Raw genomic sequence first — 15,054 nt, forward strand, 5'->3', positions numbered from 1 at the left:
GAGGCCCAGAGAAGAGAAAGCACTTGATGAAAGTCACATGGGTAGTAAGTGACAGAGCTGGGCTCCTTAGAGTCCCTAGCTCCCTTCAAGTGGGCATCATTCCCCAGAGAGGCTAAAACCAAAGCGCAGAGTGGGTCCTCTCACATGCCCCATGGTGTCTGATGTTTGTCAGCCCTGTGTCCACCCCAGGGTGGCAGGAGTGAACTACAGCCATCCCCCATCCCCACCCTGGGGACACACTTATTTTTTTCTGTGTTTCTGTTTATTGACTTGTTTGAAGCTTCATCATCCATGGAGTTAATACATGGTCATTTGGTAGTGAGAAAAACAGGACCCGTGTCCCCAGCCCTCACCCACTTGAAACCTGGCATGCCAAGCCAGGGTCCCCAGTGAGGTGAAACCTTTGGAGTTACAGCTTGGAGAATGCAGGCAGTAGGGAGGTCAGGCTCTTTCCCCGAAGGTGAGAGGGTGGGGGAGTTGGGGCTGGACAGGGGGTATATCTGGGTCCCCCAAACCACTCCCTCCCCTGCCCCTTAAAGTGGCCCCATCAGCTTCACTCTGCTTTGGAGGTGGAAGTAGAGGGGACAAGGAGGTTATCTTCCTGGCAGGGCTCAGTCTGTGAGGGTGGAGAGAACTCAGGAGGGAAGGATGTTCAGTGGTTAGAGGGTGGGGTGGGAGAGAGGGAGCTTGGGACTTCCGGATTTGGTTCTCAACTCCTCTAGTCCCTCTTCCCCCATCCCCTAGTCATCATATGTGCCAGTGTACCAGATGCTACAGTGTGCAAGCATGATGGGAGTGGGGCCAAGGGCTCAGATGGGCCTGGAGGTTCCCAGGCCCTTCCTGCCTAACTTGGTCAATGGTCAATTAGCCCAAGGCTGGGAAACCCAAAGATAACTCATGTGGAACTCAATGTGGGACCTGGATAAGTCCTGGATAACCCAGAGACATCATCATCATCATCATTAGCTGCCTCCCTGACCCATCCAGGGCTCTCAAATGTCTTCCTTATTCAAAACAACATAAAATAATGAAAAGCTGCCAAGGAGCAGGAAAATGGCTCAGGGTGGAGGAAGGAAACTGGAGAATTTGTACACCGAACCCCTGGAGAATTGAGCCTTGAGAATCAAACTGATTCTCCCTCACCTGTCCCATCCCCCAGTGATAGGAGAGGGGGTCTAGAAACTGAGAATGGAGCTTTCTCGAACCCTGTATAATGGACAATAGAGCTGCTCCCTGCCTTGGATAATGGAGACTAGAACCAGAAAAGGGAGAGTGGAATCTCTGGAGTGCAGGCTCCACAGTTAAGAGAACTTAGCGATTGCCTAGTCTAACGACCCTCAGTTTACAGATGAGGAAACTGAGGCCCAGAGATTGAAAGGTGACTAGTCCATGGTCACACAGCAGAATTCGAATTTGAATCTAGATTCCCTGACTCCAGATCCAGACCTATTTCAAATTCTAGCAGGGGATGATGACATGTGGAATTCATTTCTCCAGCCCTGGATTGCCATGAGGGTCACAGATGTGGCATGGTGGGCTGCATGTGCTAGGCAGGGTCTGTGAAGCTGTGCCTGAAGGGATGGGGGAGGAAGTGAGTGGGTTTGGAGGGTCCAGGAGGAGAGGAAGGTGCTATGAATGTGCAAAACTATTCTCTGGGGCGTGAGGTGGGGATGGGGATGATGGGGGACGAGGACATTCTGCCCTCTTCAGGAAGGTCAGTTGCAGATATGAATTCAACACCCCTCTAGGGAAGGGATGATTCTGTGTTTCTTGCCCCCAAATCTTGCCCTCCTTACCTCCCTCATTTCCTCCTTTGCTTGCTAGGCTGGACTGGGGCATAAATAAGTGCTCTGGGAGGTACCATGAGCATCAAAAAATATACATAAATACTGTACACATGGGGAGGCACCATCCATGTCTCCTGTGGCCCGGCTGCCTCCTCCTCTGATTGCCAGCCACCAGCCGGGGTTCCACTCACCCTTTCACCCCTACTGTTTGTCCTGTGGGGCCACCTCCCCAACTCTGCCCACAGCCTCCAGGAAGCACTTGCAATATTGCACATAGCCCTCTGGCCCGTGGCTGCCCTGGGATGAGTGCCTTCCTCCTGCCCCACGGAAGTGTGACGGGGCCTCAGTTATCTGGACAAGGAGGGAATCAGGGCAACCCTGGGAACACTGAGAGAGGGCAAAGTGAGGAGGCTGGGGCTGGCAGCAACTGGAATCCTGCTGCCCCACAGGCCAAGGCCTCCCCGGATGTGATCCGTTCTCATGCATGTGTGTGGTCCCCAGATGCACGTGGAGCAGAGGATGGGGGATGCCATGAGGGGAGGCGTTGGGGCCCAGACACCTGTCCTGTACGGGGCCACATGCCTGTGCCCAGGACACCCACACACCAGTCAGCTCAAGGCCCACGGGCGCACACACAGGCGCAGAGCGGGTGGCGGCAGGGGTGCGAGGCGCGGTCCGGGTCACACCCTCCACAGGAGGAGGTGGTTTGTGCTGTCATCCCGCCCCACGGTCTCACTGCTGCTGCTGCTCAATCTGAAGTCCTCATAGCCATCACCCCCACTGATCACCAGCATCTTGGGCTTGACCAGGGCTGGGGCTGAGCCTCGGTGTCGAGAAGAATCCCTTCGTTCCAGCAAGGCTGACTTCTCGGGACCTGGGGGGGTGGGGAGCAGAAGACCAGTGTGGTCAGTGTGAAAGGGGTGGTCCCTCCCAGGCTTCAGCCCCCAGTCAATTGTTTGGTTACTTTTTGGCCTAAACCCTATCACTTCCTGCCTCCTACAGCACTTCCCTTCTATACCTTACTTCCTGTCATCTTATCACCATTCTCCTGTCTTCTAATTCACAACCACTGCCTGTTTCCTCCAGCCCATGTCTTGTCCTGCTGCATAGCACTTCCTGACATGCCGCCATCTGACTGTCATGCCCAACAATCTCCTTTATACCATAAGCTGCTTCACCCCAGCTACAGACACCTAGAATGAAACCAACAGAAACGATGACAGTGATTGTTACTAGCAATTGTATGGTTCTCAGAGCACTTTACAGTGATTATCTATTTGGTCCTCACAACAACCCTGGGACATGGGGGCTGCTATTATCTCCATTTTACAGATCAGGAAATGGAGGCAAATAGGGGTTAAGTACCTTGTCCAGAGTCACAGAGCTACTAAGGGAAGCTGGATTGGGACTCAGGGTTTCCTGGTTGCTTACCCTACACTCTGTGCAGAAACTATTTCCAATCCCTACCAGCTATTTCCTTTCCATTTAGTTCCTTTACGCCCTCCCACCCTGTGCCTAACTTTTTCTGAACCATGCCTTTTCTACTCCTTCCTTCCTTCTTTCCTCCCTTCCTTTCCTTTCTCCTTTCCTTCTTTCTTTTTCCCTCTGTCCTTCCTTCCATCTTTCCTCCCTCCCTTCATTCCCACCTCCCTTCCTCTCTCTCTTTCCTTTCATCCTTTCTTCCCTCCTCCCTCCTTCTCTCCTCCTTTCCTTTCTTTTTTCCTTCCTCCTTTTCTTCCTTCCTCCCATCTACTCATTCATCATATATAGTTATTTCATAGCTATAAGAAACTACAGCCCATTTCTGGTCTGGTATAGCTTCTTCCTATCTACCACAAGGTACTTCCTGGATAGCAGAACCATCTCTTGCCTTTTCTCAGCTCACTTCCTGTGGACTTTCCCAGCAATCCTTTTGGACCAGACTTGCTATTTCATTGTAAGGAACTCCCAATGAGAATTGTCTCATCACCTTCTCTGCCACTTCTAGGCCTAAGGAGTTGCCTTGAGCACATAGAGGTTAAGTGATTTGGCCAGTGTGTGTCTTGAACCGGTGTGTCCCAGATAAGCCTTCTTGAACCCAGTGTGTCAGGACTTGAACCTATGTGTCCCAGATAAGCCTTTTTGAACCCAGTGTGTCAGGACTTGAACCCATGTGTCCCAGATAAGCCTTCTTTTCACTATGCCAAGCTACTTCTCACAAAGATCATATTTTCAGGAAAAAAGTAAGCACAAATGAAAACTAGGACACATGCCTTGATAAATCAGCACTTCTACAAAGCCTTGCTAGAAGTATTCTGGCTTTCCATGAAAACAAGGCCTGCCTTGGAAAATATGGGCTGTGTAGTTGCCTCCATCTATAGCTTAAAGTCTCCTGTGATCTATTTCCCCTCTCCTACACACTTACTTCCTAGATTTTTGGGGTGTCCAAGAGGTTCCCTGTCCCACCGGTGTCCTTTGAGGTCCTCCCTTATAGAGAGAGGAGAAAGTGGCAGCTGTGGCTACTGTACCCCCAGAGCCTGACTGACTTACTTGCATCATGGGATGGCGGGGGGCAGAGGAGGTCAAAGTTGTCTGGGAGCTCAATAGCGGTCAGGAAGCGCACATGACCCGTGTGGCCCTGGACTAGGCCAGCAGGACTCAGAGGGGCTCGAGGGGTGGTGATGGTATTGGGGGAGGTCGGCATTGTGAGCACCACCCCAGCACTTGTCCCGATCCACAGCAGATCCTCGCACGCCAGCAGGGCTGTGATGCGTAGACAGGCAGCCTTGTGCTGGCGGATGATGGCATCAGAGCCTGAGGAAAGTATGAGTGAATGGGATGTAGGGGGAACCAGGGCCTCCTTACCCTTCTAAATGCCCACAGCTCCAAGGCAGGTTGGCCAGCCCATTCAAATGCCCTTCTAACTGAAGGGGGCAAAAGACAGATCCATCATGTAAGTGGCAGATCTTGAGGGGCCCTTTTGGAATCATCTACTCCAGAAGAAAATCCTGGGCCACAAACAGAGGAAGTCACTTGTACAAGATTACTTCACTGGCACAATCAGGACTCAAGCTCACCTCTCCTGATGCCCCCAGCCCTTGCTGATCACCTAGTTTGTGGCAAAGCACTTGAATGAGTTTCTTAGCTGGACATTTGAGGCATTTTTTCAGTCTAGCTCCAATCCACCTATCCACCTTAATTAACTCTACTTCTTGTGATTTCCTATTTAAATGCTTCAGTAACTATGATCCTCAGATCCCTTACCACCCTAATCAAAGGAGTAACTCCCACTATCTGATTACTGATAAATGTACTATTTGTGTGTCATGGGAGAAAATTTTTAAAATAATAGAAGAATTTAAAGAACACTTTAAGATTTGCAAAGTGCTTTGCAAATGTTATTTCATTGCATCTTCACAACCACCCTGGGAGGCATAAAATTATCCCCATTTTACAGATGAGGCAACTGAGGCAGACAGAAGTTAAGAGACTTGTCCAGGGTCACGTAGTAATGTCTGAGGTTGGATTTGGTCTTTTTGAATCCAAAATCATAAAACTAGTTATTTTATCTACAACAAATTCATTGACTGGTCTAGATTTAATGCACCTTGATAAGTTAGAGATCTCACAAGATCCCATGGAGAAGCTAAAGGTTGGAGGAGTCAGAAGACTTGTCCAGGGTCACATAGCTAGTAAACAGCAATTCAGACACCACTCTGCTGATATCAAGTCCAGTGTCCTTAGCATTAAATCATTTTGTCTCTCCATCGTCCCTCCTTTCACTCACCATCCTCTTAGGCTTCAATGGAACCTGAGCCTCTCCTCCCACCAAACCACTGACCTCCCCCAACTCTTTCCCCCAGCCTGGCCCTAGGTTCCTGGCCCGCCTCACCAGCCAGCATCTTGTGCACAGGGGGTGTGATGTCCACCTCAGCCAGCTGCTCGAAGGTGCCTGTGTGGTACAGTCGAACTTGGGCTGTGCTCTGCAGGGCAATCCAGACGCCCAGGCTGGAGTTCACCATACAGGCCACATTGCGGTTGGGGTCCAAGCCAACCTGGAACGTATGCTGGGGTGGCAAGGGGTAGGGCAGAGACGAGGGATGACTTTGACATTTCTGGGCTCGTTTGACATCATAAAGCCTCCTCTTCACACATTCCACATACTATTTTGTAGCCAGACTAGCCTACTGGCTGTTCTCTGTTTATAACATTCCATTTCCCACCTACACACCTTTGCACTGGCTTATACCCCATGCTTGGAATGCATTCCCTTTTCACTTTCTGAGAATCCCCAGCTCAGCTCATGGGTCAGCTGCTTTCTACTCGAGGTCTGTCCAGTTGTCTTCAGTTACTGGCACCCTCCTGCTCCAAGACTCCATCTATATTTTGTATTGATGTTTCTGGGCACATTCTCTTTCTCCCCGGTAGAATATGGACTCCTTAAGGGCAGGGACTGTTTTATTTGTATCCCAGTTCCTAGCACAGTGCCTGGTGCACAGTTCAGTTGAATGAATGATTGAACTCAAAGACTTTTATCTCTGGTGTCTCATTTGATTTTTCTAACCAAAGCTAAGGGACTTTAGATCAAAGTTTGCATTCCTAGCTCTCTGAAACCTGAGCAAGGCAAGTTTAAGAGAAAAAAGAGTTAGGAGGCTGTTCATCGTCCATGACTGACTTGGGAGGGTGGTCAGCTGACCAGGTTTAGCTATCCCCAATTCATGTACGGGGAAACTGAGGTCCAGTGAAGGGAATAACAATCCCCACTTTTGTAGCACTTGAAAGTTTTAGAAAGTGCTTTCTTCCCAGCAATAGTGTAGGACAGAGGAGGAAACTGTGGCTTAGAGAGGGGAAATGAATTGCCTAGGAGCATGCTCATCGGTCCTGATTCAGTTTAGGGTTCTTGCCTTTCCCAGATTAATCCCTGCTAAGATGACAGGGCTGGGTGCTCAGTACTCATGGTCCCCAAATGGGGAGCTTGAGGCCCCTAGGGCTGGTTCCCCAGCCTTCTCTAATCTGGTTCCTCTCCTTGCTCAGAGGTCCTCCCCTTCCCCTGGTCCCAGGTACCTCCTGCTGCAGGCTGCCTGTGTTGAGGACAAAGATTCGGTTTTGGCATCCGCACCACAACTTCCCTGACACTGACACCATCTTGGTCACGGGGTTCCCTGGGCTCCCCAGGACTAGAGATTTGGAGTTCTGGGGGTCCCAGAAATGGCCTGCCCAGGGAAAAAAAGGAGAAGAAAAGACTTGGTTGGGATTCCATCAGAGTGCTCCCTAGATTCCCATCTTCCCAGTATCCTTATCCTACCCATCTACCAGGTACCCTCTGTTTAGGGATCACAAAGTCTCAGGGCTGGGAGAGACTCAGAGAAAGCATGGGCCAATTCAAAGTCACACAAACATGCTGGCACCTAGGTCTCCTTCCTAGGTCCCAGGTGTCCGCTTACTTGCCCTGAACCCAGAGAAGTCCTGCCCCCAAGATCCTTACCTGCCTCCCGGTTATAGACAACAAGTTCTCCATTCGCCAAAGACACAAACACCTGGTTATCCAGGTACCTGGCCGGGGAAAATTGGGGGACAGGAAAAGGAGTCAGCTTTTCCCTGTGGCTGACAGAGGTCCTTGAGGGTAGCTTGAGTTAGTTAGGGACCCAGTCATGGCCTCCCCCAAACAGAACCTCGGGGATACCCATCGGAACCTGGAAGCAGTGGTTGATAGTGGTGGGGGTGGGGTGAGATTAAGGCAATAATTAATTTTCCAGGCATCTCCAGACAAACTGTAGAATCTAGAATCTTGGATCTAACCCACCCTCCTCATGTTACAAATGAGAAAACTGAGGCCAAGAGAGGAGCAGGAATTTGTCCACAGCTACACAGTAATCAGGGGCAGAGCCCAGATGAGATTCCAGGTCTTTTGTCTCTGAGACACAGTCCCTCTAACTTTTCCTACCCCAACAATCTCAATGAGTGAGTGGGATGGAGGGGCTGCAGAGTTGGGGGTCAGTGGTGGAGTAGTGGGTAGGTGGAATCAGCTGGGAGAAGCCAATGAAGAGTTGGGTCAGGGGATTCAGTGTCCACAGGGTTCATAAGGGCTATTATTTATATATAACAGTTTAAAGTTTGCAAAATGCTTTTACATACATACATACATACATACATATATATATGTATATATGATATATATATATCACTTATTTGATCTTTCTACCTGTGGCAGGTACTGTGGGTATTATTATCCTAATTTTACAGATAAGAAAAATGAGGCTCAGAGAAATTAAGTGCTTTGCATAGAGTCTCACAGCTAGTCTGCATTCAAGTAAGCCCCCTGACTCCAAGCATAGCATTCCATCTTCAGTACTACTCTGTCTCTAAGGTAAGGCCAGAGGAATTAGGGGTTTAGTATTTAGGAGGGTTAGAGGGCTTGGGGGTTCAGGGTCAGTAGAGTACAGGGCCTTACATGATGGCTGTGACGGCTGCTGCATGCTGAAGTTTCATGCTGTTCTTGCGGTTGCGGATACTGTCCGAGGACTGGTAGACATGGATGCTGCAGGGATCATAGCCATGAGACAGATGCCAATTCCTCCCCTCCCCTTGCTCTTGCCCTGTCCACTACCTGGTAGCTTCAAGTCCATTACCCAGACCTAGTCTTCCTCTCCAGTCTGGTTCTTCCTTTGATCTGACCCCAGGTCCTTATGCTGAGACTCAACCAGCCTTGTTGGGTGCTGGACAGCGCCTTAGACGCCCACTCACAATGTCTCCATCATCCATCCCCTTCTTTCAATTTCCATCACCACCATTCTGGTACAGATTGTCATCTGCCTACACTACTATAATAGCTTCATTTAGAAAAGTGTTTTAGTGATGCTCTTTTGGGGAGTAAATCTATCAGTACCTCTTAACAGTCTGTTACCCTCCCCCTCTCCTTTCCTAGCAGAAGCTGTCTCTTGTCACAACCATGTGTATTGTAACAAAACAAATCAATAGATCTCATTCTGCATCTGTAGTCCTTTAGCCTTTTGCCAAGAAGTGGGAGCTATGTTCTTCTCATCCACATTCTCTACATCCAATGCAGCCATCACATGCTTTTAGAACAATATTTAACTTTGATTTAGGTCCAAACCCTTCAGTGTTTCTATATTGCCTACTGAGTCAAGTTCAAACTTTTTGGGGGGTTTCGTGTCCAAAGCCTTCCATAACCTGTTGCTACCTTTCTTTTCCAGCCTTGTCTTACATCATGACCTTTCATGCACTTCCTGCTCCAGTCAAGTTTGCCTACTCTCTGTCCCCACCAACTCGAGCTTGGGGAGATTTGCCTGTGATGTTCTCTACCCATCTTTTAAAACTTTACTCTTCACTCTCTCAGACTTCACATAGCTCTTTGTCTGCACAGCTCTAATGTACTAATTTGATATTGTGTATTATAGTTATCTGTATCATCTTCTCCCTCTATTAGACTCAGAGCATCATGAGGGCAGGTAGTGTGTCTTATTTAGATTTCACATCTCCATAAGTGGAGCATGGGGAAAGCCAAGATAGCCCAACTCTGTTGGTTGTGCTATTGACCTAGGATGCTGAGGTTACTACTGTTCCCTGCCCTGTCCCTTCCCGCCACCCACCGGGGCCATACCAGCCATCTTCAGTGCCCAGCCACATGGAACTTTGGTAGGCCTCGGGGTCCATGCTGAGCAGGTCTTCCAGGCTGCCCCGGGTAAAGGACCCACGGCTGGAGCGGCGAAGGGCTCGTCCATCCACAGGACTGCCACCGTGGGGCCCGCTGGGGCCAAAGGAGTCAGACAGGGGCAGGAAGCCAGGCTCTGGCTCCTCCTCAGAGCTGGTCGTCTCTGCTGTAGCCTCTTTGGAGCTGGGTGTCTCCTCATCTGGAGAGGGGGAAAGGGAATGGGGTTCCCAGATCCCTCGAAGTTTTCTCTTCCTTCCTTTTTCCCTTGTATCCTTCTTTCACCCACCCTGCAGATTCATTGCCCACTGCAGCAAACTTTTTCCTGACTGCTCTCCCCACCAATCCTTCAATCTCTACCTGTCTCCCTGCATGTGGAGGTGCAGACACCTTCCAAATGGGGTACAAGAAAGTCAAGGGTCAGAAAACCTGGGTTTGAGTCCAAAGGAAAATTCTTCCCCCGCCCCCTCTGGACCTCTGCTTCCTTCTTTATAAAATGATGGGATTGGATCTCTAAGGGCCCATCCATCTCTATGTCCCTCCCCTAGCTGAGTAACCTGTCCTGACTCCCCACTGTCTAATCACAGACTAGATGTCATGGAAATCTAGCCTCATCAGCCTGGAAGAGCAGGATCTCTAATTCAGCTGCATCCTCTCCATCCTTATCAGGCCCTACTCAGGTGGCAGATTTTAAGGCTGGAAGGGACCTCAGCAGCCATCCAATCTAACCAGTACATACTTAATATGGATCATCTCTACAACATGCTTGCCAAGGGATTATCCAGCCACTGCTTGAAGATCTCTGGTGATGGAGAACTCACTACCCTCTGAAGCAGTATACTTCACTTTTGTATAGAGCTCCTTATTAGGAATTTCTGCATTATACTGAGTTGAAATAGGTTTCTCTAACTTCCATTCGTTGCTTCTAGTTTTGCCCTCTAGGATCCAACGGAATAATAATCCCTTTTTCAGATACTTTGTGGCCAGTATTCAGGGCCTTTATTCCCTCCAGCCTTCAGTTCTGCCTGGTATATACTTCTCCAAGCTAAATATGCCCAATTCTCTCAGCCAATTCTTAGATGGTCTGTTTTCCTTCATGCTGGATGGACTCCACTTTGTCAATGTCTTTTGTACAACATGGCATTCAGAAGATATCCCAGATGTGATCTGACCAGGACAGAGGACAGTGGGACACTATTTCCCTCCTCTAAAGCTAGACTGGATGAATCTGTCCCTTCCCTTCAGGAACCAGGTTAATTTTGGTGAACAAAGGTATAGGCCTGTGTTCAAGCTGTTTTCTTCTTTCTGCTTGTTCAAATCTCCTGGTCCTACAAAGCCTAGCAAAGGTCCTACCTCCTCCAGGAAGCTCTCAATGACTGACACAATCCACATAGAATTCCTACTCTTCTCAGAGCCCCCACAACCTTTAGTATCTAAGTCTTATTTCATTCTTGAAATGTTCCTTGGATGTCTCTCATCTCTCCAACCAGATTGTGAGCTTCCTGGGGTCAGGGCCTAGATCTCAGAATCACTAAATGTTAGAGCTGGAAGGGACCTTGGAGATTGTTTAGTTCAAACTGCTTACTTTGCAGAGGGGATACTGAGGCTCAGAGACAGGGTTGCCACAGTGAATCTGTGGAATAGCTGGAATTCAGGACGAGATCCCCCTAATTCCATGATTTTCATGATTACCACCCTACCTCCTTTCTTTCTCATTTACACACCACAAGGGCACATGGACCTAGAGGTGGGAATTGGGGAGGGGGATTAGGTAAACAACTGAGCTGATTTACTGACTAATCTATTAGTTCCAACCATCTGTCTTTCTGAATTCCCCCCCTCCCTCACCCATCTTCACCTCCCCACCTCCCCAGCCCCAAACCACCAGAAGAGAGTATGCCTGTGGCTACCTCTGCCTCCAGGAAGTCTCCCTAGACTGACACTCACTGCCAAAGCTGGAGGAGATGGTGGAGCGGCTGGCCTGGCTCTGTAGTGTTCCGGAGGGGCTAGGGGATGACTCATCATCTGAATCATCACTGTCGAAGGGCATGAGTTCAGGCCCCGGAGTACTGTTGGCAGGCCCTGGGGGCAGCTCTGGGGAAGAGCCCGAGATGGAGATGTGCAGGCAGGGCTGGGCACTGCCTTCATCCAGGGCAGCTGCTGTGGCCACCACCTCTGGGGGAGATGCTGGGCTTACCAATGATGGGGGCTGATCCCTGCAATGGAGGGTAAGTTAGTGCAAAGTTGGCTGTCACACCCTCCCCCAGTCCTGTGGTAGGGGTTCTTCTACTCTTCTACAGAACCACAGTGATACAGCAGCAGCTGCTTTCTCCTCTAGGAAATCTTTCTGCCTTGGTCAAGGTTTTCCCCAGTGCCCTAGTTCTGGGTACTCCAGATCCTGATAAGTAATCTTCATATCACCTGTCCCTGCCTCTGCAGGGCTCAGTCTGGGTGCTACCAGCCATAATCTTATTAACATGAGCCCATGACTCTCTTTTCTTCTTTGCCTCTGTGGTCTGACCTAATTTCCTGGGTCTGGGCCTGCATATTTGTGGGGCTGGAGGCCATAGGCATCACCTTCAAAACTCTGACTCCAAGCTCACCCCTTCCAGAAAAATGTCTCAGAATCATTTAGCCAGGGTATTTCCTCCAAGTTCATGTCTGCCTTAGGGAAGCCTCAGACTAAGTAGTCCAAGTTCTCCCATTCCCATGGTAATTCAAAGCCTTGTTCTAAGGTTGCCTCTTCCAGGAATTTGTTCTAGACTGTCATCTCTAAATCCTCTACTACGAAGTCACTCAGATTAAGCTGGCCAGTTACTCACCAACTCTTGCTCCAAACTTAAGTCCTTTTAGAAATCATCTCTGACTAACCCATCTGGGATTTCCTGTGTTCATGGCACTTCAAACCCTTGTCCCAAGCCTACTTCTTTTGGGAACCTTCCCAGACTAATCCTCTCAGAGATTCCCAGACCCTGATTCTAAGCCCTATCCTGCCTCTAAGAAGGCTTCCCAGACTAAGGTTGGGGAGGGTGGTCACTCGAATGTGCCCCCTTCTGTGAGTTCATCATGCTCCCCTGGCCAAGGGGCCCCAGTACCTGAAGCTCTTGTTGCCTCCTCCACCTCCTCCACCAGGCTGCAGGCCAGGCACAGATCCCATGCAGAGGATACGGGCAGAACAGACAGCGATGCAGGCCTCCACGGTAGGCTCCGCTCTCAGGCTCAGCAGGCAGACCTGTCCCACATAGCCATCGCTGTTGCATACCCACACCTCATGGGCACTCTCAGCACAGGTACTGTGGCTAGGGGAGGCACAGGAGAACTAGAGGAGAGGGAAGAAGAAGACAGAGTCACTGCTTGCTGGGACAGGAATCAGACAAACAAAGAAATGCAGGAGAGAAAGAGACCTCAGAGATCCATGTAATCCAACCTGTGTCTCCCTGAGAATCCTCTTGACATCATCCCTGTCAAATGGTCCTCTGCCTGGAGACCTCTAGTGAGAGGGACCTTGCTACACATCTTGAGACATTCCTTTCCACTTTTGGACAACTTTTATTCTTAGGAATGTGCCCCTAAAATCAAGCTGAAATTTGTCTTTCTACAACTTTTACCCCTTGCTTCCATTTCTGTTCTCCGGGTCCAAGCAGAACAAGTCTATTCCCTCTTTCGTATGACAACTCTTCAATACTAGAAACCTGGCATTCAATGCCCTTTTTGGTCCCAATCTTTCTTTCTCTAGTCTCATCTCATTTCCCTCTATATCCCTTTCCCTTTGCTTTAGTTGAATCAGCCAGGTGCATAAAAGGCCAGCCAAGACTACCAAGTAGTTCCCAAGCCTTTTTCCATCTAAGTTATCTCTTCTCCAGGTTACACATCTCGAATTCCTTTAACTGATCCTCACATAGTAGGATCTTAAGTTATCTCAGCATCTCATAGATTGAACTCCTCTGGATAATCTATGCTTGGCTCTTCATTTTGGCCAATTATTTGGTTGGGGAGCTTGAATAAGCATGGATAGATGTCATGCTTTTCAAATTTGAAGATAACATGAAGCTAGGGGACAAATCAAGATGAAATTTAATAGGAATAAATGTAAAGGGCATATGCTTAGGTACAAAGAATAAATTTTACAAGTCCAAGATGGGCAAGATGTAGGAAAAGATCTATATGTTTGGTGGACTATAAGCTTAGTATAAGAGTGATAGGCTAGCCCAAATCTGATGCTATTATACACCATTTTAAGAATGGTACAGTAACTAGAAAATGGATGTGGTATTATCCAGAACAATGGATCCAAAATGACGGATGTGTTGGTACCCCAGTCCTCTGTCTTAGTCAGGTCATATCTACACTACTGTGTTCAATTTCAGGCACCACATTTTAGGAAGGACATTAGTAAGCTGATGAGTGTTTAGAGGAAGATGACCAGGATGCTGATAAGCCTTGAGACCAGGCCTAATGAGAATCATATGAAGAAACTGGGAATGTTTAGCCTAGAGAAGAAGACTTGGAATATCTGCATCTTTGAAAGCCTTCCCTAGGGAACAGGTAACAGACTGGTTCTGCTTGGGGGGCCCTAGAAGAACTGGAATGGTGAGTGAAGCAGCAGGAAGGCAGATTTTTGTAAGGAAAAGTTTCCTTAAAATAAGAGCTATCCCCAAGTGGAATGGGCTATCTCAGGAGATTGGGGGGGACCTCCCTCATTAGATAGCTTCAAGTAGAGGCTGGATGACCCCTTGTTACAAATAGGGTGGAGAGAATTCTTGGTCAGAGAGGTCCATGCTGGACTCAGTGCCCTCTTCCACCTGAGTTTGTCAGGGTGTGGCCTGGATTTGAATTCAGACTCTGCCCATGACTTAAAGAATTTGGGTGAGTCTGGATGCTCACCTGTCAGACATCTGGCAGAGGAAATCCTTGTTCAGGCCTGAACTCTAAGACTACTTCCAACACTGGAATTCTGAGCTATCTGGCCTTCGGGATTTTTTTTCCCTGATTCTAAACGATGGTATTCCAGAGGTGTGTGATTCTTCCTGCCCTCTGGACTAAGGGCGCTTCTTGAAGTCTATCTCTTTTCCCTATCATTTCTAAATTGGATGCTCCATTAGATTGCACTCTTAAAAACAGAATCTGCATTATATCTCTCATTATTTTTTAGAAAGAATGCAGGGCTTTGCACAAGTCAAATGCTTAATAAGTGTTGATTTTATAGAACTGACTTGGGAAGTCAGAACAGGGGAGGATGCCTGAGGGTGGGGTCTTGGGGGCGAGAAGTCATGGTGGGGTTGAGGGCCTGTTTCAAGGGACTTGAAGGAGCTCTAGTGATTTCTTCTTGTTTTCAGGATAAAATTCCAAGTCCTCATCTTGGCATTTAAAGTTATTTATAATCTGACTCCAGCCTATATATTCCAGATAGATTTCATATTACCCCTCTTGACCCATCTTATGCTCTAGCCACTGGCCTACTTGCCATTCTATCTTTCATCTCTGTGCGTTTGTAAGAACAGTTCTCCATTCCTACTCAGCCACACCTGGGAGAATCCCTAGGTCTCTTCTAGGTTCAGCTCAGAAGGCCTACAGAAATCCTTTTCTACAGAAGGCCTAACCTGCCTCCCCCAGCAGCTA

At 48.6% G+C, this 15,054-nt stretch overlaps 1 protein-coding gene across 2 annotated transcripts in view; it reads right to left on the reverse strand.

Moving 5' to 3' along the window:
- Positions 1-243: 243 nt before the first annotated feature.
- ARHGEF17 (Rho guanine nucleotide exchange factor 17) overlaps positions 244-15,054 on the reverse strand; it is a 144,070-nt gene continuing 129,259 nt past the window's right edge. For both annotated transcript variants that reach the window (XM_072610931.1, XM_072610930.1), the window contains exons 13-21: positions 12,531-12,754; positions 11,383-11,651; positions 9,388-9,637; positions 8,218-8,304; positions 7,252-7,319; positions 6,831-6,979; positions 5,659-5,833; positions 4,317-4,580; positions 244-2,661 (exon numbers count right to left, since the gene is read on the reverse strand). In XM_072610931.1, coding sequence (XP_072467032.1) covers positions 2,468-2,661; positions 4,317-4,580; positions 5,659-5,833; positions 6,831-6,979; positions 7,252-7,319; positions 8,218-8,304; positions 9,388-9,637; positions 11,383-11,651; positions 12,531-12,754 — 1,680 coding nt within the window. In that variant the 3' untranslated portion in view covers positions 244-2,467. The remainder of the gene's footprint in view (positions 2,662-4,316; positions 4,581-5,658; positions 5,834-6,830; positions 6,980-7,251; positions 7,320-8,217; positions 8,305-9,387; positions 9,638-11,382; positions 11,652-12,530; positions 12,755-15,054) is intronic.

This window comes from Notamacropus eugenii, chromosome 5, assembly GCF_028372415.1.
Source record: "Notamacropus eugenii isolate mMacEug1 chromosome 5, mMacEug1.pri_v2, whole genome shotgun sequence".
Classification (NCBI taxonomy): domain Eukaryota; kingdom Metazoa; phylum Chordata; class Mammalia; order Diprotodontia; family Macropodidae; genus Notamacropus; species Notamacropus eugenii.